The sequence below is a fragment of the Orycteropus afer genome, unplaced genomic scaffold, assembly GCF_000298275.1.
Source record: "Orycteropus afer afer isolate SDZICR_OR568_19922 unplaced genomic scaffold, OryAfe1.0 scaffold00402, whole genome shotgun sequence".
Classification (NCBI taxonomy): Eukaryota; Metazoa; Chordata; class Mammalia; order Tubulidentata; family Orycteropodidae; genus Orycteropus; species Orycteropus afer.
Window position 1 is genome coordinate 278,972 of NW_006921989.1, and position 26,680 is coordinate 305,651.

Below are 26,680 nucleotides of genomic sequence, written 5' to 3' on the forward strand. Positions count from 1 at the left end.
TAGAAAAACAATCAACGTCATCCACCACATAAATAAAACAAAGGAGAAGAACCACATGATCATATCAATTGATGCAGAAAAGGCATTTGATAAAATCCAAAACCCATTCCTGTTCAAAACTCTCAGTAAAATAGGAATAGAAGGGACATTCTTCAACATAATAAAAGGCATCTATGCAAAACCAACAGCCAACATTATTCTCAATGGAGAGAGACTGGAACCATTCCTCTTGTGAAGAGAAACCAGACAAGAATGCCCTCTGAAACCATAAGAGATCTACATAAATGGAAGAACATCCCATGCTCATGGATAATAGGATTAAAGATTGTGGAAATGTCAGTTCTGTCCAAAGCAATCTATACATTCAATGCAATCCCAATCCAGATCCCATCAACATTCTTCAGGGATATGGAAAAGCCAATTACTAACTATATGGAAAGGAAAGAGACCTTGGATAAGCAAAGCACTATTGAAGAAGAACAAAGTAGGAGGTCTCATACTACTGGATCTCAAAACCTGCTATACAGCCACAGTAGTCAAAGCTACCTGGTATTGGTTTAATGAGACACAGAGACCAATGGAATAGAATTGAGAACCCAGAAATAGATCCATTGGCCTATGGTCAGCTGATCTTTGACAAAGGGCCAAAATCTATTAAATGGGAAAGAGATTGTTTGTTTAATAAATGGTGCTGGCAAAACTGGAGATCCATTTGCAGAAAAATGAAACAAGGTCTATACCTCACACCATACACAAAAATGGACTCCAGATGGATCACAGACTTAAATGTGGAACCCAAAACTATAGAGTTCCTCAAGGAAAAACTAGGGGCAAATCTAGGGGCCCTAATATATGTCATAAATAGACTATCAAGCATAACTCAAAATGCACAAACAGCAGAAGAGAAACCAGATGATTGGGACCTTCTAAAAATCAAATTTTTATTTGCCTCCAAAGACTTCTCCAAAAGAGTCAAAAGAGAACCTACGTATTGGGAAAAAATATTTGACAATGACATATCTGCCAAGGGACTTATCACTAGAATTTATAGAAAACTCTAACACCTCAATAACAAAAAGGCAAACAATCCAATTAAAAAATGGCCATAAGACATGAATAGACACTTCATCAAGGAGGATATTCAAGCGGCCAACAAACATATGAAGAAATGCTAACGATCATTAGTCATTAGAGAGATGCAAATCAAAACAACAATGAGGTACCATCTTGCTCCAGCACTAGTAGCAGAGTTCAACAAGACAAAATAACAAATGCTGGCAAGGATGTGGAGAGATTGGGACTCTCATACACTGCTGGTGGGACTGTAAAATGGTACAGCCACAGTGGAAGCAGTATGGTGATTCCTTCAAAAGTTGGAATTAGAAATACCATTTGACCCAAACATTCGATTACTAGGTATATATCCTAAAGAAGTGAGAGCCATGACAAGAACAGATATATGCACACCCATGTTCATCACAGCACTATTTACAATACCCAAAAGATGGAAACTACCTAGGTGTCCATCATCTGAGGAATGGATAACCAAACTATGGTACATATACACAATGGAATACTATGCAACCCAAAAGAATAATGTAGAATCTGCAAAACACCACATAACATGGATGAACTTAGAGGACATTATGCTGAGTGAAATAAGTCAGTCACAGAAGGACAAATATTGTATTAGTCCATTATTGTAAAAGTCAAAGAAAGTTTTATCTATGGAAGGCAATTTTCTTTGTTGGTTACCAGGGGTGGGAGGAGAGGGTAGGGAACACTGTTAGATAGGCAGAGATAAGTATTTATTTGTGTGAAGAGAAGGGCAATGTACCAAATGTGAGTGATCAACATGGTGGCATTGAGGGAGAGAAAGACATAGAGAGGCACATGGGAGGTACAGACAACAAAGATGAACCCTTTTGCAGAAACAGTACTGCATTGTCAGTGAAGGCAAACATGGGTATACAGGTGGATAGATGGGTAGACAGGCTGAACTAGTAGGTATGTCTATGAAGCAGGGAGTATACCCAAGACCATGTATAGGCTTGGCAGACATTGGTCCTATAAATTTATTTATATGATCTGAATTCCCAGATGTATGATAAAGCTGACAAGGAGCAAGGTTGTAGTCACTTCTTGGTCTTCAGCAGATCCAGAGGGACCGAGTAGTTGAACCTGGGGCTCGGGACCATAGTCACGGGAAACATCAAGCTCAATTGGCATAACATACTACACAAAACATTGTTCCACCTCCTACTTTGGCGAGTAATGACTAGGATCTTAAAAGCTTGCAAGCATCCATCTAGATGCAACGAGGGGTCTCTCCTCATCCAGAGCAAGGAAGAATCAAGAAAACCAAAAATTCATGGAAACAATTAGTCCTGGTGACTGGTACACAATGTGATCTGCAGCCTGTATTACTATGAGACCAGAACTAGATGGTGCCCAGCTACCACTGTCAACCACTTGGAGGGGGATCTATGTAGGAGATCCTGGATAGAGAGGGAGAACAATGTGGAACAAAACTCAAAATCATTTGGAGAAAAAAAAGGGGGTGAGAGACCAGGTTTGCTGGTCTGATAGAGCCTGGTGGAACCACTGAGACTATGACCCCTAGCTGTCCTTCAGGTCTGGAATTGAACTCACTCCTGTGGCTTCCAACCAAACAAAAGACAACCATATGAGTTCAACATTTACCTGAGGTAGGTACACTCCTTGGAGAGAACAATCATGGGAGAGAGAAGGGCTGTTTATGCACAGGGAGACAGCTCAAGGGGCAGGAGTGCATGGAGGAATGGACACAGGGAAGAGGTAACTATGGGGAGAAAGTGGGAGGGGAGCACTGTGGTAAATTGTAGTCAATGTCATGAGACAAAATAATGGGAATTGTTGTATGGAATGTGAATTTGCTCTCTAAATTTTCACCCAAATCACAAAAAAATATGATGGAATTGACCTCCATGACATGATTCAACCTATTCAACATGGGGGTAACTCAGGGCAGAAAACATAAATACTTACTTTGTACTGTAATTATGAAATTACAACAAACTTAATACTAATAATATGATGCCTATTTTTTGACAGATGGCATATAGCTGTCAACCTCCGTGAAAGTAAAGGGAAATTCGAGGCAAGGAAAGAAGGTAATCAGTGTGGAAACCCTGTCTGCAAGATTGCATCTCATACCAGGCTCAGAAGAACTCTGGCTAGAGAAAATCTTTCCAAATGCCATGAGTGTGGGAAAGCTTTCACGAATCATTCTTCATTTAAACATCACATCAGATCTGACGCTGGATGCAGCTCCTTTCAGTGTATGGAACATGGAGTAGCCTGCAGTTGTCCCTCTTACCTAAGAACTCATGTAAAAACTATTACTGGAAAGAAAATTTATAAATGTAAGGAATGTGACATCACCTGTTGTTCCTCCTCCCTCATTATACATACAAGACCTCACAGTAGAGAGAGACCTTATGAATGTAACGTATTTGGGAAAGGCTTTGATCAGCTCTCAGTCCTCATTGAACATAAAAAAATTCAAAGTGAAAAGCAACCTTATGATCATAAGGAATATGGAAATACCTCATCCCTCCATAAACATAAAGGTATGTACAGTGGAGTGAGGCTTTATGAATGTAAGGAATGTGGGAAAGCCTTTAGTAAGTCCTCATCCCTCAGTAATCATAAAAGAACTCATACTGGAGAGAGATCTTATGAATGTAAGGAATGTGGGAAAGTCTTTAGTTGTCCCTCATCCCTCACTACACATACAAGAACTCATAGTGGAGAGCGGCCTTATGAATGTAAGGAATGTGGGAAAACCTTTAGTTGTGCCTCATCTCTCACCACACACTTAAGAACTCACAGTGGAGAGAGGCCTTATAAATGTAAGGAATGTGGAAACACTTTTCGTCTGTCCTCATCCCTCAGTAATCATAAAAGAACTCACACTGAAAAGCAGCTTTATCAATGTAAGGAATGTGGGAAAGCATTTAACAAATCTTCAAAGCTAGCTGTCCATAAAAGAACTCACAGTGGAGAGCGGCCTTACAAATGTAAGGAATGTGGGAAAGCCTTTAGTTTTGCCTCATCCCTGACTACACATATAAGAACTCACAGTGGAGAGAAGCCCTACAAATGTAAGGAATGTGGGAAAGCCTTTAGTCAGTCCTCATCCCTCAAACTTCATGAAAGAACTCACACGGGAGAGAGACCTTATGAATGTAAGGAATGTGGAAAAGCCTTTAGTTGTTCCTCGTCCCTCATTAAACATACAAGAACTCACAGTGCAGAAAGGCCTTACCAATGTAAGGAATGTGGAAAGACCTTTAACCGGTCCTCACACCTCACTAACCATATAAGAACTCACAGTGGAGAGAGGCCTTTTGAATGTAAGCAATGTGGAAGAGCCTTTAGCCAGTCCTCACACCTGATCAACCATATAAGGACTCACAGTGGAGAGAAGCCTTATGAATGTAAGGAATGTGGGAAAACATTTAGTAAGTTCTCATCTCTTGGTATACATAAAAGAACTCACAGTGGAGAGCAGCCTTATAAACTAAGGAATGTGGGAAATCTTTTCGTGATCTCGGGAATCTTACCACACATGCAAGAACCCACAGTGGAGAAAGACCTTATGAATGTAAAGAATGCGGGAAAGCCTTTAGTTGTGCCTCATCCCTCACTAAACATTTCAGAATTCACAGTGGAGAGCGGCCTTATGAATGCAAAGAATGTGGAAAAGCCTTTACTCAGTCCCCACACCTCATCAACCACATAAGGGCTCACAGTGGAGAATGGCCTTAAGACTGTCAAGAATGTGGGAAATACTTTGGTGATTTCTCAAGCCTCACTATACATACGAAAACCCATAGTGGAGAGATGCCTTATAAATGTAAGTAATCTGGGGAAGCCTTTAATTGTCATCACTCAGGAAGTATATAAGAACTTACAGTAGAGAGAGGCATTATGAATATAGGCAGTTAGAGAAAGTGTTACCCCAGCTTTCTGAAGAAGTTACACTCCAGAGAAACAACATGATGTTGGAGAGCTTTCCATCATCCTCATCTTTTCAAACATGAGGGAGAACACATGGGAGAGAAACTATGTAACTGTAAGGTATGCAATGTGAGAGAGTTTTTACTTCCCCTACTAGCCCCCCAGTACTTCCCAAGATGTGAAGATTCAATCCTGTTGGATGTGTGAGAAGACACACTGGAGGAAAATCATGCAAATGTAAGGAACATGGAAATACTCACAGGTCTTTTGGTATATTGTTAGGCAACCTATGACATGTTACACTGTGAAGAGATCTTACGAATGTAAAAGATAAGAAAAGCCTTCATTATCCATCTATCCTTAGGACATCTATGAAACCTCACACACTGGAGAGACTGCAGCTGTAAGCAAAGCATCCTTTCTCTTGTACCAAATGAATTTGGTTAAGTGTTAAAATGTGATTTTGATTCCATTATATAAAACTTATGTTACAAAATTTCATCAAACTTCAGTGTCTTAAACTTGTGTCTTTTAATCATCTATCCTTTTTTAAACGTTTTTTATCTTTTTCTACATTATAAAGCAGTATTTGCTCATTGTTGAAATACTTGATTTTAACAGAAAATTTTTGGAAAATAAACAACTCAGAACACCACCACTATCTCATTATTTTGGGACTTGCAGCCTTCTTTGTGTGCAAACCAATGTTTTCTACAAACATCTAGATTATACAGTGCATGTAGTATTTTAGAAAAAAAAAAAAGTATTGCTTATTTACCCTGAATAACGACTATGATCCCTGGTTTAATAATCAGGAAACTGCATAGAATACTTTCATTCAAATCCCACCATTTTGCAAAAATGTCCTTGTGAAATGGTGCTGTGGAAAGTACCATTGGGGATTCATTGAGATGGAGAGCCTGCACGGACCTATAACCTGACATAGATGTAATGAAGCTTCTGTCCATCACCGGCACAAAATCTATTATTTTGAAACAGTCCTGCTTTTGATAATTTTGTGGTTCCAGGAGAGTGCACTGAGGCAGAAGTTGAGGCTGCAGTTGCTGGACTGGACTGGACTGGTGGCTTCTCAACCAGTGTGTGCCTCCTACAGGGCCTGGGGATATATACAGAACTCCTTTGCCACATGTGAACTGGAACCATCTTCATGAATTCTCATATAAGGGGTTTGGGGAATGGTGGCTGTAGGTAACAGGTCTCAAATAAGGCCACCTATTATACAGTACTTCTATGGAAGTCCCTGGACAACATACTTTGTGTACTTTGATAATAGTTGCTAGACTGTGGAAAGAGGGAAAATAGTTTCAGTGTGCAACAGGAAGGGGTTTTAAGATAAATACCTGACCATCAGTCACAGTGGGATAGCCATTGACATGTTTCAATAAATGGTTGCAACTTTGGAAGCGCTTACTCGTGTATGACGAGAAATGTGGAAGACAGCTACTTGGCCAACTAGAGGAGATCCATATCTGTGCCCATTCTAAATAAAGGTGATCCAACAAAATGTGGAAATTATTGAACACTATCAATATCACTCATAAGTAAAGTTTGGTTGAAGTCAATTAAAAAAAAACAGTATGAAAGTAAACTGCCAGAAATTCAAGACAGATTAAGAGAACAGCATAGGATGAGGGATATTAATGCTAATGTCAGGTGGAACTTGCCTGAAAGCAAAGACTACCAGAAAGATGCTACCTGTGTTTTATTAACTCTGCAATCCATAAAAATACCTCATCCATGGAAATCTCTTCTAACTTCCATGTCCTTAATCATCCTTCATACATTCTTGTTATCAGAAGGGATCAGTCTGTGGAGAAGGCTAATCATGCTTGGCAAAGAGGAGGGTCAGCAAAATAGGTGAAGACCCACAATGAAATGGATTGACATAGTGGCTGCAATGATGGTGTGGTAGTTAAGGTTGTGTGTCAACTTGCTTGGGTTGAGTGGGTCAGCTGCTGGTGGTAGTTATTCCCTGTTCTGGTTACCTAGTACCACTCTGACAAGAATATACCACAAATGGGATGGCCTTAACAAACAGGAGTTTCTTCTCCTACAGTTTGGAGGCTTTAAGTCCAAGTTCAAAGTGCCAGGCTCTGGGGGCTGGGTGAAAGCCCCTCGACCTTGGGCTTCAACTCTGCCTCCAGTTCCCAGCCCACTGAAACCAGAGGCTTTTCTTCACTCAGACAGCCGCTGGCTGCTGAGGCTGCTAAGGCTAAGATTGACAAGTAAAAAGGCACAGTCCTGATATTACCAAATCACATGACAGGCCATTAATTCAAGTCCATTGTAAGTCCCAAGGTCAGCAGAACATGGTAGGCTGCTGAACAATGACACAGCTACATGCAGGGTTTGAGGCACCATAAACTAAAGACTATCCCCAAGGCTTCTCCTTATATACAGGAAGCAGACCACATCCCAAAGGCAGCTACTCAGCTGCTTGTGGTAGATCCATCATGGAGCTGATTCCCAGTCTCATCATGGGGAGTACCTACCACCAGCTCCCCAGCCACTCAACCAGGCCCAGCCAAGTTGACATACAAACTGAACTACCACATTCCCCATGATGAAATTGGCAATCAGTTCCATGGTGGGGTCTATCACAAGCAGCTAAGTAGCTGCTTTAGGGTTGTGGTCCACTTGTCATATGTGAGAAACAGCTTTGGGAATGGCCTCTAGCTTATGGCACGCTTGAACCCTGCATGTAGCAGTGTCATTGTTCAGCAGCCTGCCATGCTCTGCCAACCTTGGGACTTTCTATGGACTTGAATTAATGGCCACTGTGTGCTTTGGTAACATCAGGACTGTGCCATTTTGCCAACCTTGGGCTTGTTAACCTCAGCAGCCAGTAGCTGTCTGAGTGAAGAGATGCCTCTAGCTTCAGTGAGCCGGGAGCAAGAGGCAGAGCAGAAGCCCAAGGTCATGGAGCTTTCACCCAGCCCCTAGAGCCTGGCACTTTGAAATCGGACTTCTAGCCTCCCAAACTGTAAGAGAATAAACTCCTATTTGATAAGGCCATCCCATTTGTGGTATACTCCTGTCAGAGCAGCACTAGATAACCAGAGCAGAATGTGGTACCAAGAGAGTGGGGTGCTGCTCTGACAGATACATAAAATATGGAAACAGGAGTGGAGTGTGTCCTTGATCCAAGACCCTGGCATGCGGCATTAGAGACAACAGAAGCAGAACCAAGAAACTGGCAGAGAGACCAGTGTGAGAGCAGTAGCAGAGCCCATAGACTGGCATTAAACACCAACCCAGGGAGGAGAAAGCTGGGTACCATTGGGTAGGTGGCTTCCTGGCAGAGTGGATTGCTTTCAGGCATTAATTGGTATAAAAGATTGGCATGAAATGGAGTAGCAGGTTGGCCGGCCCACAGAGCAAGAAAGCTGAGTGCTTTGGGGCGGGAAGAATTCCAGTGGAGTGGGTTGCCTTTCACATTAATCAGCAGAAGCTGAGAGACCAAGGAAACAGGAAGCAGAGCTGCCTCAGCCTGAAAGGGTAGGACCATGGCCTTTGGGGATGGAACCACCACAGCCCCCTAGGTTTCAAAAAGCCAGACCTTCACCAACTTGATTCTGGAGTGTGGGGCTGCTCGTTCATGTGAGTTAATGGGATGGAGCCACAGCTGCTGCCCAAGAGTGAGGGGGCGGGGCTGCCATGCCCAAGAGGTAGAGGAATAGGGCCCTCCAGGCCAAGGGGGTGAGGTTGCCACTTAGAGGAACTAGGGGACTGGAGTCACCCAGTGAGAGACATCTGTACAGATGCTACCCATTGAAGATCTGTACAGGTGCCAAGCTGACAAGAGGTGAAATTGTGGTAGTTGAAGTTGTATATCAACTTGGTTGGCTGGGCAGCTGGTGGTATTTATTCCCCATAATGAAAATGGCAATCAACTCCATGGTGGGATCTACCACAAGCAGCTGAGTAGCTGCCTTTGGGATGTGGTCTGCTTTCTGTATATAAGGAGAAGCCTTGGGCATGATCTCTAGCCTATGGCACGCTTGGACCCTGCATGTAGCTGTGTCGTTGTTCAGGAGCCTGCCATGCTCTCCTGACCTTGGGACTTTCAATGGACTTGAATTAATAGCTTGCTGTGTGGTTTGGTAACATGCCATTTTATTTGTTGACCTTGGGCTTGTTAGCCTCAGCAGCCAGTAGTTGCCTGAGTAAAGAGATGCCTCTAGCTTCAGTGGGCCAGGAACAAGAGGCAGAGCTGAAGCCCAAGGTCAAGGGACTTTCACCCAGCCCCTAGAGCCTGGCACTTTGAACTTGGACTTCAAGCCTCCCAAACTGTAAGAGAATAAACTCCTATTTGATAACACCATCCTATTTGTGGTACACTCCTGTCAGAGTGGCACTAGGTAACCAGAACGGATTGACTCAAGCACAACAGTAATTGTGAGGATAACACAGGACCAGAAGATGTTTCATTCTGTGTACACAGGATCACTATGAGTTGGAACCAAAGCAGTGGCACCTACAACACGGGTCACAATATTGTACTACCACTAATTGAATTTCATCACAAAAATTTAGTCCACAGGAGGAGAAGCAGTTTAATGTGTTATAGGGTATGAAATAGTGTGTACAGATGTTGGCAGTTTTATTTAAATTTTATATATGGAGACAAATCAGCCTGTAGAGAAGTTCCATCTTAGAACATTCACAGAGATCAATCAATCCCAAAGACAGAAGTAAGTAATTTTCTTACTCCTTTTGATGCTTCCTAAATTGAAACTTTTTAACAGTTTGCTTTTGGAATGTCCATTAATATGAGTTTTGACAAATACATCAAGTCATATAACCAGTACCACAATGAAAATGCACTACAGCTCTCCACTTCACTCCCAATAAACCCCTTGTGCTGCCATTTTTTAGTCAAACCTTCTTTCATGCATCCTAGCTTTTGTCCCTCAACTCACTGCCTTGGATTTGGATCCGACTCATAGTAACCCCTCCTTGGGTTTCCGAGGTGGTATCACTACGGAAGTAGATTGCCCAACCTTCCTTCCAAGGAGTGGCTGGTGGGTTTGAACTGCCAGCCTTCTGGTTAGCAGTCAAATGTCTTAGGCACTACGCCACCAGAGCTCCTGCTTTTGTCCCTATACATGTCATATAGTTTGTAGTTTTCAGATCATCTCCTTTATTGTATTGAATTTGAGATAAATCCATGTAGATGAATTTATCAATAGTTTCTTTTTATTGTTAAGTAGTATTTTTGTTTCGTATATGTTCCACAGCAGGTGAAAATATTTGCTTTTCTAGTTTTTGTTGTTGTTAATCAGCTGTAAATATTTATGCACAGGGTTTCATGTGAACATAAGGTTTCATTTTTCCTCATCTATATCCCTCTGTGTAGGATTGCTGTGTCATGGTAGTTGTATGACTACCTTTATAGGAAATTTCTAATTTGTTTCTGAAAAGGGTTGTGCCGTTTTATGTCCCACCAGCAATGTATAATATCAGTTGCTAGTGGAATCTGGAAAGCCTGCTTTTTACATACTATAGCACACTTCTGTTTGCCTCTGCCTTCAGGAGAGGACATTTGGGTTGGTAGTTCCTTGACACGTGTGGTAGTTTGGTTTGTGTGTCAACTTGGCTGGGCCTGGTTGAGTAGCTGGGCAGCTGGTGGTAGTTAATCCCCATGAGGAGAGTGGCAATCAGCTGCATGGTGGGATCTACCACAAGCAGCTGGGTAGCTGCCTTTGGGTATATGGTCTGCTTCCTGTATATAAGGAGAAGCTTTGAGAATGGTCTCTAGCCTATGGCATGCTTGGACTCTGCATGTAGTGGTGTCATTGCTCAGCAGCCTGCCATGCTCTGCCAATCTTGGGACTTACAATGGATTTAAGCTAATGGCCTGCTGCGTGGTCTGGTAACATCAGGACTGTGCCTTTTTACTTGTTAATCTTGGGGCTTCTCACCTTTCTTTGGAATGGGTACAAATATGGATCTCTTCCAGTCAGTTGGCCAGGTAGCTGTCTTCCTAATCTCTTGGCATAAACAAGTGAGTGCCTCCAGTGGGGCATCCGTTTGTTGAAACATCTCAGTGGGTATTCCATCAATTCCTGGAGCCTTGTTCTTTACCAATTCCTTCAGTGCAGCTTAGACTTCTTCCTTCAGTACCATTGGTTCTTGATCATATGCCACCTCCTGAAATGGATAAAGATCGACCAGGTTTTTTTTGTTTGTTTGTTTGTTTGTTTTTGGTACAGTGACTGTGTATTCCTTCCATCTTCTTTTGATGCTTCCTTCATCATTTAATATATTGCCCATAGAATCTTTCAGTATTACAACTTATGGCTTAATTTTTTTCCTCAGTTCTTTGAGCTTGAGAAATGCTGAGCATGTTCTTCCCTTTTGGTTTTCTAACACCAAGTCTTTGCACATTTCATTATAGTAATTGTTTTTGTCTGCTCGAGCTGCTCTTTGAAATCTTCTGTTCAGCTCTTTTATCTTGTCATTTCTTCCATTTGCTTTAGCTACTCTCCGTTCAGGGGCAAGTTTCGGAGTCTCCTGTGACATCCATTTTGGTTTTTCTTTTCTCATCTTTTTAATGACCTCTTGCTTTCTTCATGGATAATGTTCTTGATGTCATCCCACAATTCTTCCAGTTTTCAGTCACAGGTGTTCAGTGCATCAAATCTATTCTTTAGATGGTCTGTAAATTCAAGAGGGATATATTCAGGGTCATATTTTGGCTCTCGGGGACTTATTTTAATTGTCCTCAACTTCAAGTTGAACTTGCATATGACCAGTTGATGGTATGTTCCACAATCAGCTCCTGGCCTTGTTTTGGCTGAAGATACTGTGCTTTTCCATCACCTCTTGCCACAGATGTAGTCAGTCTGATTCCTGTGTGTTCCATCTGGTGAAGTCCACATGTACAGCCTCCGTTTGTGTTGTTGAGAAAAGGTATTTGCAATAAATAAGTCATTGGTCTTGCAAAATTCTATCATGCGATCTCCAGTGTTATTTTTGTCACCAAATTTTCCAAGTACTGGTGATTCTTTGTTTCCAACTTTTGCATTCCAGTCACCAGTGATAATTAACACATCTTGATTGCACATTCGCTCAATTTCAGACCACAAATGTTTATAAAAATTATCAATTTCCTCATCTTTGGCTTTGGTGGTTGGTGCATAAATTTGAATAATAGTCTTATTAACTGATCTTCCTTGTAGGCGTATGGATATTATCCTATCACTGACAGCATTGTACTTCATGGCAGATCTTGAAACATCCTTTGCGATGATGAATGCCATGCCATTCCTCTTCAGATTGTCATTCCTATCATAATAGATCATATGGTTGTCATTCAAAATGGTTGAAATCAGTCCATTTCAGCTAAATAATGCCTAAGATATCAATCTTTATGCATTCCATTTCGTTTTTTACAACCTCCAATTTTCCTAGATTCATATTTCATACATTCCATGTTCCAGTTATTAATGGATGTTTGCAGCTATTTCTCAATTTCAGTCATACCACATTAGCAAATGGAGGTTTGCTCTTCTACCACTGTCCAAATTGAGAGCTGAAGCAAGCTCCCAACATCCAAATGCTGTGCTTACAGGAACCCTGTGCTGGAGAAGCCAAATGTAGCAAAGTAGGGACCAAAGTACCCTCTAGGAGCCTGGTGGATGATCACACTGGAACCAGAAATGGAAAGCTCTTCTAAATGTCATGTCCTTTATTGCTTTTCCTACACTGATAACTTGTAAAGGAAAAATGTATGGCCCAGTTCTGTTATCAGGGAGCAGGCAGACGGGCTCTACAACAGAAGCAATAAACTGACCACCAGGACAATGGGCAAAGCATGGTTTTGCAATTTACTGGTTTTCTATAAGTGACAAACTGCTTTCTAACAACACCAAGTCTTACTTGTTGGTGCCCAACTTGCTCCCCTTCTCTGCCAGGAACTTAAAATAGCTGTCTGCTTCACATGCCAACTCTTTAGTCTTTTCTTATACTAACAGCAAATTCCACTCAGAGGAAGATCTGATCTGAAAACTTAAAGGGCACAGTCCTCTCCATTGCCAAGGGTGCCCACCAACCACGTGTATGGGGTATTCTGGGGCCACCTGGACTTCTGAGTAAGTGACTAAATCATGAGGATTTCTCTCTTTGGGTTCAGTAGTTTGCTAGAATGATGCTCTCCATGGCAGTTTTAATATGGTAAAAGGAATAAAAATCATGATTTGCATATGAAAGAGCTGCACATTATGAGATCTGGGAGGGTCTCAATCTCATAGGCCCCATTTCTCAAATATGCCTTACACACTCCCTCCTCCCATACATGTCTTTCACCAACCAGGAGAGTCAATATCCAGAGCTTTTATGGCTGTTTTATTATGAAGGCACAATGAATGGAATCATTGATCATATGACTGAACTCAGTCTCCAGCCCTGTCTCTTCCCTGGAGGTAGTGCTTATGTAACATGGTGGATCTTTTGAGTCCCACACTTGAATCACCTTGGGATAGACTGTATGATGTGCTCTGGAGTCCTTGATGAACATCAGAGACATTCCAATCATTAAGGAAATACTTTGTATAATTTTTTACCACACAGGGTTGCTTTTCTCTTTTCCTTTTTTAAGATGAAAAACATTGCTTGCTGTGTATCAGGAAAGAGCAATTGCTAGAAAAGGATCACATTCAGTAGAGGATCATCAAAAAGGAAGGGAACCCTCAAGATGATGCACTAACACAGTAACCACAACAGAAGGCTCATACATACCAATGCGCATGACAACAGCACAGAATCACACCATTTCATTCTGTTATACAAAAGGTCCCTATGGATCTGAGCTGAGTGGACAGGAATGCATATGTTTCAAGCAGTATTTTACATAAATTAACTCAATTACCATTAACACAGTTAATCTTCAGCATTTTCTAAAAGGGAGATATCTGTTGCCTTGCTTTAGAAGGAAATTAAACTCTAGAGGCCTGAACCCTGCCTTTGAGGAACGTTTTCACCTTTTTCCACCTCATGCCCCTCCCTGTCCAGGTGAAGCCATGCATCTGAAGGGGGTGGTGTGAGGTCAAAAGGTACTGTCCTGGCCCAACAGCATGATCTCGGCCACCCTCATCCCATGGAAAACCTCCAATGATGGACTATCTGGAGGCTTTTTTTTTTTTTTTTTTTTTGCCATCATCTTTAGTGCAGGATGGACATATTCCATCTCTACCATCTGTTCTTGATCATTTGCTACCTCTTGAAATGACTGCATCTCAACTGATTCTTTTTGGTTCAGTGACTCTGCATTCTTTCCATCTTCTTTGTATGATTCCTGCATCATTCAATATTTTTCCCATACAATCCTCAAGTATTGCAACTCGAGCCCTGAGTTCTGTCCTCAGTTCTTTCAGCTTGAGAAATATTGAGAATGTTCTTCCTCTGGTTTCTAAATCCAGGTCTTTGCACATTTTATACTTTGTCTTTTCTAGCTACCCACTGAAATCTCTTCAGCTTTTGTTACTTCATCTCTTCCCTTCACTTTAGCTATTCTATGTTCGAAAGCAGGTTTCAGAGTTTCTTCCAACATCCATTTTGGTCTTTTCTTTCCTTCTTGTCTTTTTTATCACAGGACCAATGGTGAGGGTAAACTACCACCACTTGTCGGTCAGTTTCTGGTACTGTGGTGCCTTGTATATTGCTGTGATGCTGGAAGCTATGCCACTGGTATTTCAGTACAATCAGGGTCATTCATGGTGGACAGGTTTCAGTGCAGCTTTCAGACTATGACAGACTAGGAAGAAGAACCTGGAAATCTATTTCTAAAAAATTGGTCACTGAAAATCTTATGAACAGTAGCAGGGCATTGTCTCAAAGTTTAGGAAGCTAGAATTCCAAATTCAGAGCCCCAGTTCTAGAAGAAAACTTCCCCTCTCTCAGCTTTGGAAGAATGTCCTTGTCTGACAGTTCAGTTTCTACTTCCTGGTTCCTTGCAGATCCCATGTGTCTTCACATCTACTTTACATCATCTGCTTTTTACTTTGCTTGATTAATCTTTTATATCTCACAAGACACCATACACTACTCCTACCTCATTAACATAAAAAAGACAACCCATTCCCAAATGGAATTATAACCATAGGCATAGAAGTTAGGCCAATGGAAGCAGCAGTCAGGACATCGGACGATGTATAACACTGGGCAAATCAGCTGCAAAGGACCTCTTCCAAGTGCTGAAGAGCAAAGATGTCTTCCTGGGGACCAAGGTGCACCTGACTCAAGCCACGGTATCTTCAATTGCCTCATATGCACATGAGAGCTGGACAATGAATAAGGAAGACCAAGGAAGAATTGATGCTTTTGAGTTGTGGTGCCAGCAAGGAATGCCGAAATCACCATGGACTGCCAAAAGAACCAACAAATATGTCTTGGGGGAAGTGCAGCCAGAATGCTCCTTGGAGGCGAAAATGGCCAGACTTCGTCTCACCCACCTTGGTCATGACAGAAGGGCTCATTCCCTGGAGAAGGAGGTTATGCTTGGTAAGGTGGAGGGTCAATGAAAAATGAGAAGGCCCTCAACAAGATGGATTGACACAGTGGCTGTGGTGATAGCCTCAAGTATAACAAGTATCGTGGAGCTGGCACAGGACTGCACAGTGTTTTGTTCTGCTGCACATAGGGCTGCTATGAATTGGGGATGACTCGACAGCATCTAACAACAACAACATCACTACCCAACATTTATTTGTTTGTTTATTGTCTCTCTCTCCACTCCCTACTAGAATGCAGGCTCAGCAACAGCTTTCTTTTTGTTAGAAACTTTAAAAAGGTAGTTTGCAGCTGATCTGCTCAATGCAATACATTGGATTTCTTGACTGCTGCTTCCATAGGGATTTATTGTGGATCCAAGGACAATGAAACCCTCAACATCAATTTCATCACCATTTCACTAACTCACTGCTGTTGAGTTGGATCTGACTCATAGCAACCCCTCCTTGGGTTTCTGAGGTGGTATCACTATGGAGGGAGCTCTGGTAGCATAGTGGCTAAGACACTTGCCTGCTAACCAGACGGCTGGTGGTTCAAACCCACCAGCCACTCCTCGGAAGGAAGGTTGGGCAATCCTACTTCCGTAGTGATACTGCCTCGGAAACCCAAGGAGGGGTCGCTATGAGTCAGGGCCGACTCCACGGCACATAACAACAACATCACTATGGAAGTAGATTGCCCAAACCTTCCTTCCGAGGAGTACCTGGTGGGTTTGAACTGCCAGCCTTCTGGTTAGCAGTCAAATGCTTTAGGCACTAAGCTACCAGAGCTCCTGTCATGATGTTATTTGCCCAGTTATAAGAATTTTCATTTTCTTTAAATTCAGGTGTAATTTATACTGAAGGCTGTAGTTTTGTTTGTTTGTTTGTTTTTTTACCTTCACCAGTAAGAGCTTCAACTCATCTTCACTACAGTAATTAAAGTTGTGTCATTTGCATATCTCAAGTTGTTAATGAGGTTTTTCCCATTCTTGATGTCATGTACTTCTTATAGCTCAGTTTATTTTTGGGTTTTGGTTTTTTTTTGTTTTTTGTTTTTTGTTTTTTGCATATAGATGTGAACAAGGTAAATACAATGCTGCCACATACCTTTTTCAGTTTATAATCATGCAGTATCCTCCTTGTTTTGTTTGAACTACCATCTCTTGATCCACATACAGGTTCTGCATGAGCACAGTAAATGTTGTGAAATTCCCATTCTTCAAGAGAACAGCCATAAACATTTGAGTCCCTCCTTCCCTGAAGTTTTCCAGGATACCCACTAGATACATATGCCTTTAAAAAACAAACAAACAAAACACTTAGGGACAGAGAGATTTCATAGACATGGAAGGAGAGAGCAGCTCTAGACTAATGATTACATTCACTTTTATTTTCGAGGTGCTCACTCACTCACAGCTCAACCAAACTCCTAATGCTTTCAGTTCACATAAATCAAAAACTATAGAAACTCTCGATGCAATGGACACAGCAGTCCCAACAAAGGGCATCAGCATACCAATGATCCTGAGGATGGTGAATCGACAACATTTTGTGGTTATACATAAGGTCACCGTGAGTCAGAGCCAACTCAGTGGCAACTAACAACCACAAAGCTGTCCATCAAACAGAAAGGTTCTTGTGGTTGACGCCATTTGTTTCAGCTTTGCGGGTGTTTTGGCCCAGCAGCCACAGGCACAATGCTTTTTCACAGCAGGGCTTTGGGTTCCAGTATTAGAATAACATCCATTCCTACACCCACTCAGAGGAGCATGAACCACCAAGGGGCCACTTAGAGGACTTGTTTCAATCTTAGCATTTGGCACTCAGCCTCATGAATAGGCATGACACTAGTGGACCCTTACTCCCCTCCTCATGGCAAGAGTTCATTGCTGGTTTCCGGGTGTCTTACATCTCTGAACCTGGCCCAAGCAGCCCTTGCCCTTCCTCAGGAAACCCGTGTTTCTGTCAGCATGTCATCTACATTGCCAAAAGTGCTGGACCTGAAATTTGATTCTATCTACTTGAAAGCTAGTAAGTTACCTGTGACTGTTTCATGGGAGCTGGCAGAGGATTTGAGACTGGATTCAGAGACAAAAGACTTCACTACATCATGGACTTTACCACAACAGTTGAAATTTACAGCAGTCTGTATCAGCATGTTTGCACTGATTTCCCTTGCCTCCTAGTTCCTCGGAAGCAATCCCAAGATGATGCCTGTATATGCACTGGATTGTGTTAACAGGAGAGAGATGGAGACTAGGGCACTTGAAGCCTGCTCTTTGTCCCAAAGGGAGAAATTATCTCATCTTTCAAGGTTGCTCACTGCACACACAGCCCTGAAAAATGACCCAAGGAAGGAGCAGGCAGGATCTTGAATTCCTGGTATGCTCAGCAAGATGTGTAGGAGTATGAGACCCATGGAGAAATGTATCCCAATAACCCAGTCTGTATTACTTGATTTCTGATGAAATTTCACATTAATATGTCACTCCATCAGTCAGTGATTAATCTGAACAGAGGCTCAGACCAAATCCATTCAACTAAACTCATGCATTTATTAAAGCTACTGTCACTAGGGATCCAAACAGCAAAACGAGACCAACCTGCAGTGCTGACCACAACTACAAGCTCCCCTAACAACTGTGAGTAAGTCCTAGCAAGTGTTAGTAGGTCTTGATTTCAGACAATCAGGCTACAGTCTGAGGCCAATCTTATTCATTACAATCAACATAAAGGAATGAGACTAATCTGCTGATCCTTGGGCTCACTGCCAATAATTAAAAGGTGCAACAGAGGGCTTATACAGCAACTCCCATCCCCAAAAGAAAGCCATCTTGGGACCCACTCTCCACTACATAAAAACATGTAACATTTTCAAAGGACACAGGTCACTCCTGATCAGAATCTCTTCTTAAGCTTGATTTGGATCACTATTACACTGGTTTGATTAAGTCCCAAAGACAGTGTCACCAAGCAATTGCAACTCTGGTCACCATAAATAACTCAAAGCTTCTCAGGTATCAGTAATTGAGTTTGCATCACTCAGGTTGAAATAAGGTTGGGCTCTTCAGTATTTCGGAGCCAATGATGACATCAGGAGCTGCCAGTGATGGTGTCAGTCACAACTGAGTATCAGGAGCAGCCATGTCCATGTTTTTCTGTTCTCACAGCATGTAGAGAGGAATGACAAATACAGCAGATGATCATATTGCCAGACACACAGTTGCCTGAATCAGCACACAAATAACTGCTTTTCCAGGCTATGGTGCTGGATCTAGTAGTCAAAGACAGCATTCACTGTTCCCCTCCCTCATTACACAGCCCAAGGTCAAAGGCATGCCTCCCTAGGTGTTGGGATTGTTGCTCTCCCTCCATGGCCACAAAATCAGTCTCATATCAGTAGGTATAACCTCTCTTTTTCTCAACTCATCCTCTGTTCATACTATGGCCTTTCATTCAGAAGTTTCAGGTGCAAAACAGGGACATGGACAAATTTACAAAATCTACAGAGATGTATTATATTCCATACTTTAGCCAGTGTGAGCCACTGTGGATAGACCTGGAGTGAAGTATATGCAATCAAGTGATCACTGCCTTCACTACATACCACCACTGGTTGCTGCTGAATTCACCAATTCATGGCAACCCCATGTATCTGAATAGAACTGTGCTCCATAACATTTTCAATAGCTGATTTTTTTGGAATTAGATTATCAGGGTTTCTTCCAAGGTGCCTCTGGGTGGACTTGAATGTCCAATCTTTTGGTTAACAACTGAGCATGTTCACTATTTGCACCACCTATGACCCCTTCATTATCTAAAACTATGTCAATGCAACAGAGAATCCAGGTGGCTGAAATAGGATTAAGTGTAATTCCTGTAGGTCCCTAGCATTGCTGTTAGTAGAAAGAATGGTGCCTATAGACGAGAATGATTAGGGAAGAACCATGAATACTGAAAACATATATATAATGACTAGAAAGCCATGTGTTTGTCAGCAGATTTCAGGACTTAGGAAAGCATGTCCTATATTACCTATATTCACAGTTTCTCTTGAGTGTGACTTTTTCCATGTTTACTAAAGGATGATGAGCAATCAAATAAAAAAAATGATCATTTTCCAACATTTTTTACAATCATAAAGTTTTTTTCACTCCTATTATAGGAGTTCACAGTTTAAAGTATTTGGTAAACTACAGTTTTCCCACATACCTTACATTCAGTTTCTCTCCACTGCAAGATCTCACTTTTTTAATAAGACCCAAGGATTCAGTAAAGGGGTTTCCACATTTCTCACATTTGTATAGCTTCCGTATGAATTTATACATGCTATGATGTGAGGAGATTCCAAAGACTTTCTCACATTCATTAAATTTATAGGGTATCTCTCAACTCAGTGCATACATGATTAAGATATGAAGAACAAATGATGATTTTCTTGCAACCCTTATGTTCACAGGGTTTTACTCCTGTGAACTCTTGTGTGGATAGTAAGGCTTTAACACGTTTTCAATACATAGAGTCTTTCATCAATTTGAGATTTCATATGAGAATTATGGCACATGAAATAGTTAAGAGTTGTGCCACTTTCCCTACCTTCATGGTTTTACCATAATTTTAGATACACAAAATAAGCATTGTGGAATGATTATAAGCTTTCTCTTACACCTTACAAGCCAAAGGCTTCTCCCCAATATGAGTTCTTACATGTTCTCTAAGATATGAAAAATTAATAAAGACTTTTCCACATTCCTTGTATTAATGGGGATTTTCTTCACTCTAAATTCTCACATGTTGTGGAAGATCACTGGTCTTTCACCATGAATCTGGAAATGGATATTAAGGATTGACGTGCAATTAAAAGCTTTTGAGCAAACATTACATTCATAGAGCTTCTCTCATGTGATTTCGTACATGTTTAGAAAGTGCTGAAGACTGAATGAAGGCTTTTTCACATTCCTTACATTCATAGGGTTTCTCTCCAGTGTGGGTTCGCATGTGAATACTAAGGCATGTGGAATATCTAAAGGTTTTCCCACATTCCTTACATTCATAGGGCTTTTCCCCAGTGTGAGTTCGCATGTGCATGTTAAGGCTTGTGGAACGAGTAAAAGCTTTCCCACATTCCTTACATTCATAGGCCTTCTCTCCAGTGTGAGTTCTCAAATGTACAGTAAGGCCAGATGATTGGGTAAAGGCTTTCCCACATTCTTTACACTGATATGGCTTCTCTCCACTGTGAATTCTCACATGCTGATTAAGACTTGAGGAATCAGTGAAAGCTTTCCCACATTCTCTACATTCATAAGGTTTCTCTCCTGTATGAGTTCTGATGTGTAACATAAGTCCTGAGGATTGAGTGAAGGCTTTCCCACATTCCTTGCACACATAGGGTTTTTCTCCACTGTGAATTCTTATATGTTCTGTAAGGTGTGAGGAATTAGTGAAGGCTTTCCCACATTCCTTACATACATAGGGTTTTTCTCCAATGTGAGTTCTCACATGTACCTTAAGGTATGACTGATTAGCAAAGGCTCTCCCACACTCTTTACATTCATATAGTTTTTCTCGTGGGTGACTTTTTTTGTGCACAATATTTGGAAGCCAACTGGAGGCTTTTTCACATTGATAATCCTCAGAAGGTTTCTGCCCAGCATGGGTTCTTTTGTTCAGAGTACAGCTAGAGTTCTTCCTCAAGGTTTTTCCATGTTGGTTACCCTTATATGCTTTATGTCTAATGTGAGTTCTCATGTGAGTCTCAAGGCATGAATGTTCACCAAAGGCTTTCCCAAGTTGTTTACATTCATAATGTTCCACTCCAGCGTGGCTTCTCTCCTGTTGATGAAAGGATAAATGATGAGTAAAGACTTTCTCACATCCATTACAGTTACAAACATTCTCATCACAATTCTTATGTATAGAAAATAGTACTATGACTGAAGATTTTACTATTTTCACTCTCTTGTTTTTAATTATTTCATGTTGAATTATGTGACCATATAGTCAAGAGACCGTGTTATAGTCCCTGTCTCCACAAAGCTTAGAGAGAGTCTGCCTAAGAATTGTTTAAAAATATATCTAATTTTTAAAATATATGAGGATGTTTACTTGTGGTAACTATCTGTGAAGAAACAGATTTTGAGCTACTGTAGTGTATTCTGCAAATTCATAATATTCAAACAATCTCTCTAAAGATCTTGTTTTCTCTTGGGTAAATGCCATTTGCCTCACATGGTTTTCATGCTCTGGGAGCTACTGTTCTTTTATTTTTTTAATTTTTATTGTGATTTGGGTGGAAGTTTACAGAGCAAATTCATTTTCAATACAGCAGTTCACATACACTTTGTCTCATGACACTGACTACAATTCCCCACAATGCAATGCTCTCTCCCCACTTCCTCCCCATGTTACCTCTTCCCTATGTCCTTCCCTCACATACACTCCTGCCCCCTGAGCTGTCTCCCTATGCATACACAGCCCTTCTATTCTCCTGTGATTGATCTCTCCAAGGAGTTTATCTACATGATATAAATGTTCAGCCCATCTGCCTGTCTTTTATTTGGCTGGAAGCCACAGGATTGGGTTTAATTCCAGATCTGAAGAGCAGCTAGGGTCCATAGTCTCAGGGGTTTCAGCAGGCTCTATCAGACCAGCAAACCTGGTCCCTTTTTTTTTTCTTTTAAATATGATTTTGAGTTTTTTTCTCCCACTCTATCCACGTTCTCCTACATAGATCCCCCTCCGAGTGGCTGACAGTGGTAGCCAGGCACCATCTAGTTCTTCTGGTCTCATAGTCATATAGGCTGAGGATTGCAGGTGTACTAGTCCTTTGGACTGTTTCCATGCATCTTTGATTATATTCATTGTTCTTTGCTCTGGATGAGGAGAGACCCATCATTGCATCTAGATGGTTGCTTGCAAGCTTTTGAGATCACAATCACTACTTGCCAAAGTAGGATGTGGAACAATGTTTTTTGTGTAGTATGTTATGCCAGTTGAGCTCGATGTCCCCTGCAACCTTGGTTCCAAGCCATGATCTGGGTGCTGCTGCTCTTACGGCATTCCATCTGTTACTTATGTGGAAGAAAGAAATCACAACTTGAAAATCTTACTCGTTGTTTTCCACTGGGAGCTATTTCTCCAGAAATATCCTGCTGAGGTGCTGACACTGTGGTTTTAAGTTGCAAGTCCAATTCTGAAATAAAATAGAGAAAAAAGGTTTTGAAAAAATAAATTGTGGGGGATAAACATGTTAAAAGATCATGTATATATATTTTTTTAAATACTCATCTGAAACATGGTTTAAATTGTTTTAAATAAAAGTAAAAATAAATTTTAAAGTATTTGGCTATGTCAGGAGTTTGGCAATAAGGACAAGGTGTGAAAAATTAAGAGGTGATTATTTACAGGATATCAAAATCATTTAGTAAGAAATGATATTGACAATAAACAGAAAGATGGTATTATCAAGGAAACAAAGTGGGGGAAAAAATGGACAAAGACATCCATTAAAAAAAAAAGAAAAAAAAATCCCACAGATACTTGTTTGAGACCAAGAAAATGCCTGAGATGATGAGTGTTGTTGCCAACAAGTTGGCTCAGAATTATGGCAACCCCACGTACAACAGAGTAAAACACTGCCCGATCCTACACCAAATCTTCATGATTGTGTAATATCCTCAAATCCACTGTTGCAGCCACTGTGTCTTCTGAATGTCTTTCCACCTAGATGGTTCATCTTCCAGCACTATATTGGGCAATATTCTGTTGTGATCCATATGGTTTTCCTGGGCTAATTTTTGGAAATAAACTGGCAGGCCTTTCTTCCTAGTTTGTCTTAGTCTGCAAACTCTGATAAAACCTGTCCACCGCAGGTGACCCTGCCAGGGTATTTGAAATACTGATGGCATGCTCCAGCATCTTACCAACACACAAGCCACCACAGTGTGACAAACTGACACATGGGTGGTGGGAGAAGATGAACAGAGAGTTGAAAAAGAAGACAGGAAGTTGAATCTCCATGTGAATATGAGAAACAAAATGGACTCAACTTTCTAGACAAGAATGCACTTTAAAATGTTCCCCAGTGGACATTTCCACATGTAATGCCCTCTCCCAGACAAGCACTACTCTTCATAGTAATTTATATCTGTCTGTTTACTCACTTTGGGTAATTCTGTTCTCCACTGTTCTCAGCTCTTCGCCTTCCACTTGAGAAGTCAGACCAGGTTTACATAAGTGGTATATTGCTGAAGGATAAAGATAAATGAAAGAAAAGGACAGTTCAATAAATAACAAACCTTTCCATAAATCAGGAAGCAAACCTTTAACCTTTATGGATTCTGAAGATGGTCAAGACCAACTTCAGAAACAGCAAAATAAGCACACTATACTTTTAATAAGTGCCAGAAATTCTTTTTGAAATGATCAAAAATGCAAACATAATTTCTCTGTGTCCCTTAAAAAGATTAGGGATCAAATAATTGAAAGCAGGAATGCAAACAGATACATGAACACTAAAGTTCCTTGCAACATTATTCATAATAGCCAAAAGGTGGAAATGTCAACAAACAGATGAATAGATACACAAAATGTCACATACACATGTATGGAATGTTATTCACCCATAAAGAAAAATGAAGTCCTGATACATGCTCAAACATGGATGAATATTGAAAACATTATGCTGAGTGAAGCAAGTAATCCACAAATGGACAAATATTGTATGATTACACGTATATCAAATGTCTAGGATTATAGAGATCAAAGTTTATTAGTGGTTACCAGGGGCTGGTGGAAGAGAGGGGGTAAGGGGGACTCACTACTAAGAACATAGTCAGCTTCTGTTAAAGGTGATGGGAAAATCTGGAAATGGATAATGGCTGAACAGAATCATAACTAATGTCATTAAACTGTACACATGAAGAATGTTGAAATGGCGAGGGATTATATATATATACACACATACACGCACACATACATACATTATGGATGGATGTATAAATAAGCACAATTAATAAAGAATTGAGGACCTCTAAACCTTTAATCTTATACTTCAAATTTTATACATTTACGAAGTCTTTAGATCTGCAATTCATAGGGCAAATAACATAATTTATTTAGAGAGATCCTCATTTTCACAGGGAAGCCAGGAGAAGGAAATGCCTATTAAGGACAGGAACCACTTCTGTCTCCTTTACCACTATATTCCCAATTTCTCACACAAGTACTTTAAAAACATTCAATCTGTAAAGGAGTAAATGACTCCTAATGAATTAACAATGTCAGCCTTACCTAGAGTGACCAAGTTCCTATAGTTCTCCAGCATCACATCTCTGTAGAGATTTCTCTGAGTTTGATCCAGCAAAGTCCACTCCTCCTGGGTAAAGTCCACAGCCACATCGTCAAAGGTCACCAAGTCCTAAACCATTACATACATGCTTACTTCAGCCAAGAACCATCTCCTTTAGTGTTCACAGAAAGGCAGATGAGGGATTGAGAAAAGGAAATATGATGCCTAGAGCTCTGTGGCTTCCCATTAACTAGTCCAGGAATGACTGCTGAGACCTCTTCTATCTATAGACACTGCCTGGTAATCTCTTGCAGTCACTTGGTTTTATTATGTATATAATAACATGTATGTATAATTTATAGCATTAGCACATGACTGAACTTATCTCCACAACTAGGCTGTTCCTTCTTTCCCTAAGTTGTGGCCAGTCCTGAGCACATTAGTCTATAAAATCTGCAAAATAGATGATTTCTTTCTATATCAGTAGAGCAAATTCCTTGAGATTAGACACTTCATCTTCTTCCTTAGTGTATGACATAACAATCAGCAAAGAAAAAAGCACACAAGCATGATTGACAGTCAAAAAGAATTAGTAAATACTGAGAAAACAGGATCATTTCCAGAGTAATCCCTGTATAACTATGAGATGTCACTGGTCTTGGGAAAATGTATGTGGGGAGTGAGTCCTTGAGCAGGATCGTGTTTCCTTGAGAAGCTTGGACTCATTATGAGGGGACATAGCTAGCTGCCGGAGAGCCCTGGTAGCATAGTGCCTAAGGCAGCTGACTGCTAACCAGAAGGCTGGTGGTTCAAACCCACCAGCCGCTCCTCAAAAGGAAGGTTGGGCAATCTACTTACATAGTGATATCGCCTCAGAAACTCAAGGAGGGGTTGCTATGAGTCGGGTCCCACTCAACAGCACCTAACAACAACAACAGCTAGCTGCCAGAAAAAAAGTCAACTTCTCACTTGCCTGAGAAGAATTTGACAGCAACCCAGCCACCATCCTTGCCTCCTTTGATTTCCCCTCATGAAGACAGAAAGAGTCCTGAGAAAGACGACCTCAGGGAGAAGAAAGACAGTATGAGATTCTAACCTGGTCCACAATACTGACACTCATGCCTAGAAACTGCTCCATGCCATGCACACAGCATACCACAAACATACCACTTCTTAAAATGCCAGAGTAGTCTGTCTTACCTGGAGCCATAAAAGGGGATTTTGCATCTTGAGACTCATGAAAGGGTGACTAGGTACAGAAATTTTATAGGTACAGAAACTGAAATCCAAAGAAGTATAACTATTAATTTGGCCAAGATGACAAAATTCATGAATGTGAATATGAAGCACTTCCCAAACCACACTAAACAGCTCCTTCCATATCCAACCCTAGGAATCTGACAATTACATCCTCTGGTCCACTTCAGCACCTCTTAGGTGGCCCACAGCATGACTGAGCACCAAACCTGCTGTGTTGTGCAGAAGCAGAATACCTAAACTAAAGTAGACTACCTGAACAGCATCAACAAGGACTTACCACACGTAGGTAACATATCCATGGTTGCCACTCTGGGAGGCGGATGGTGAAATCTGCCTAAACACACCCTCTCTTGCTTCCAAGGTTCTTTCTCAGCAGCTTGTGAATTTAAGTGGGTGAATTTATCTTAATCCCTTTTTGTGCAATGGTATCTGGAGTCCTGTCTCAAAACAACAATCATGAATTAACAGGCACTACTTACAAGTCATCAAACATAATTATTTGACCATCTCTCTACTGAAGATAAAGTTACATATGTAAAGATCATTTAAAATTGTAGAATATTATATAATATGAATATTAAAAGTAAAAATTAGCACTCATTATATAGCA

General features: G+C 41.0%; 1 protein-coding gene across 1 annotated transcript in view; it reads right to left on the reverse strand.

Moving 5' to 3' along the window:
* The window catches only part of ZNF266 (zinc finger protein 266), a 225,187-nt gene extending 199,371 nt beyond the window's left edge, over positions 1 to 25,816 (reverse strand). Inside the window, exons 1-5 of the mRNA XM_007953623.2 lie at positions 25,784 to 25,816; positions 24,813 to 24,939; positions 23,684 to 23,767; positions 22,631 to 22,713; positions 20,412 to 21,353 (exon numbers count right to left, since the gene is read on the reverse strand). Coding sequence (XP_007951814.2) covers positions 20,412 to 21,353; positions 22,631 to 22,713; positions 23,684 to 23,767; positions 24,813 to 24,939; positions 25,784 to 25,816 — 1,269 coding nt within the window. The remainder of the gene's footprint in view (positions 1 to 20,411; positions 21,354 to 22,630; positions 22,714 to 23,683; positions 23,768 to 24,812; positions 24,940 to 25,783) is intronic.
* Between the last annotated feature and the right edge of the window lie 864 nt (positions 25,817 to 26,680).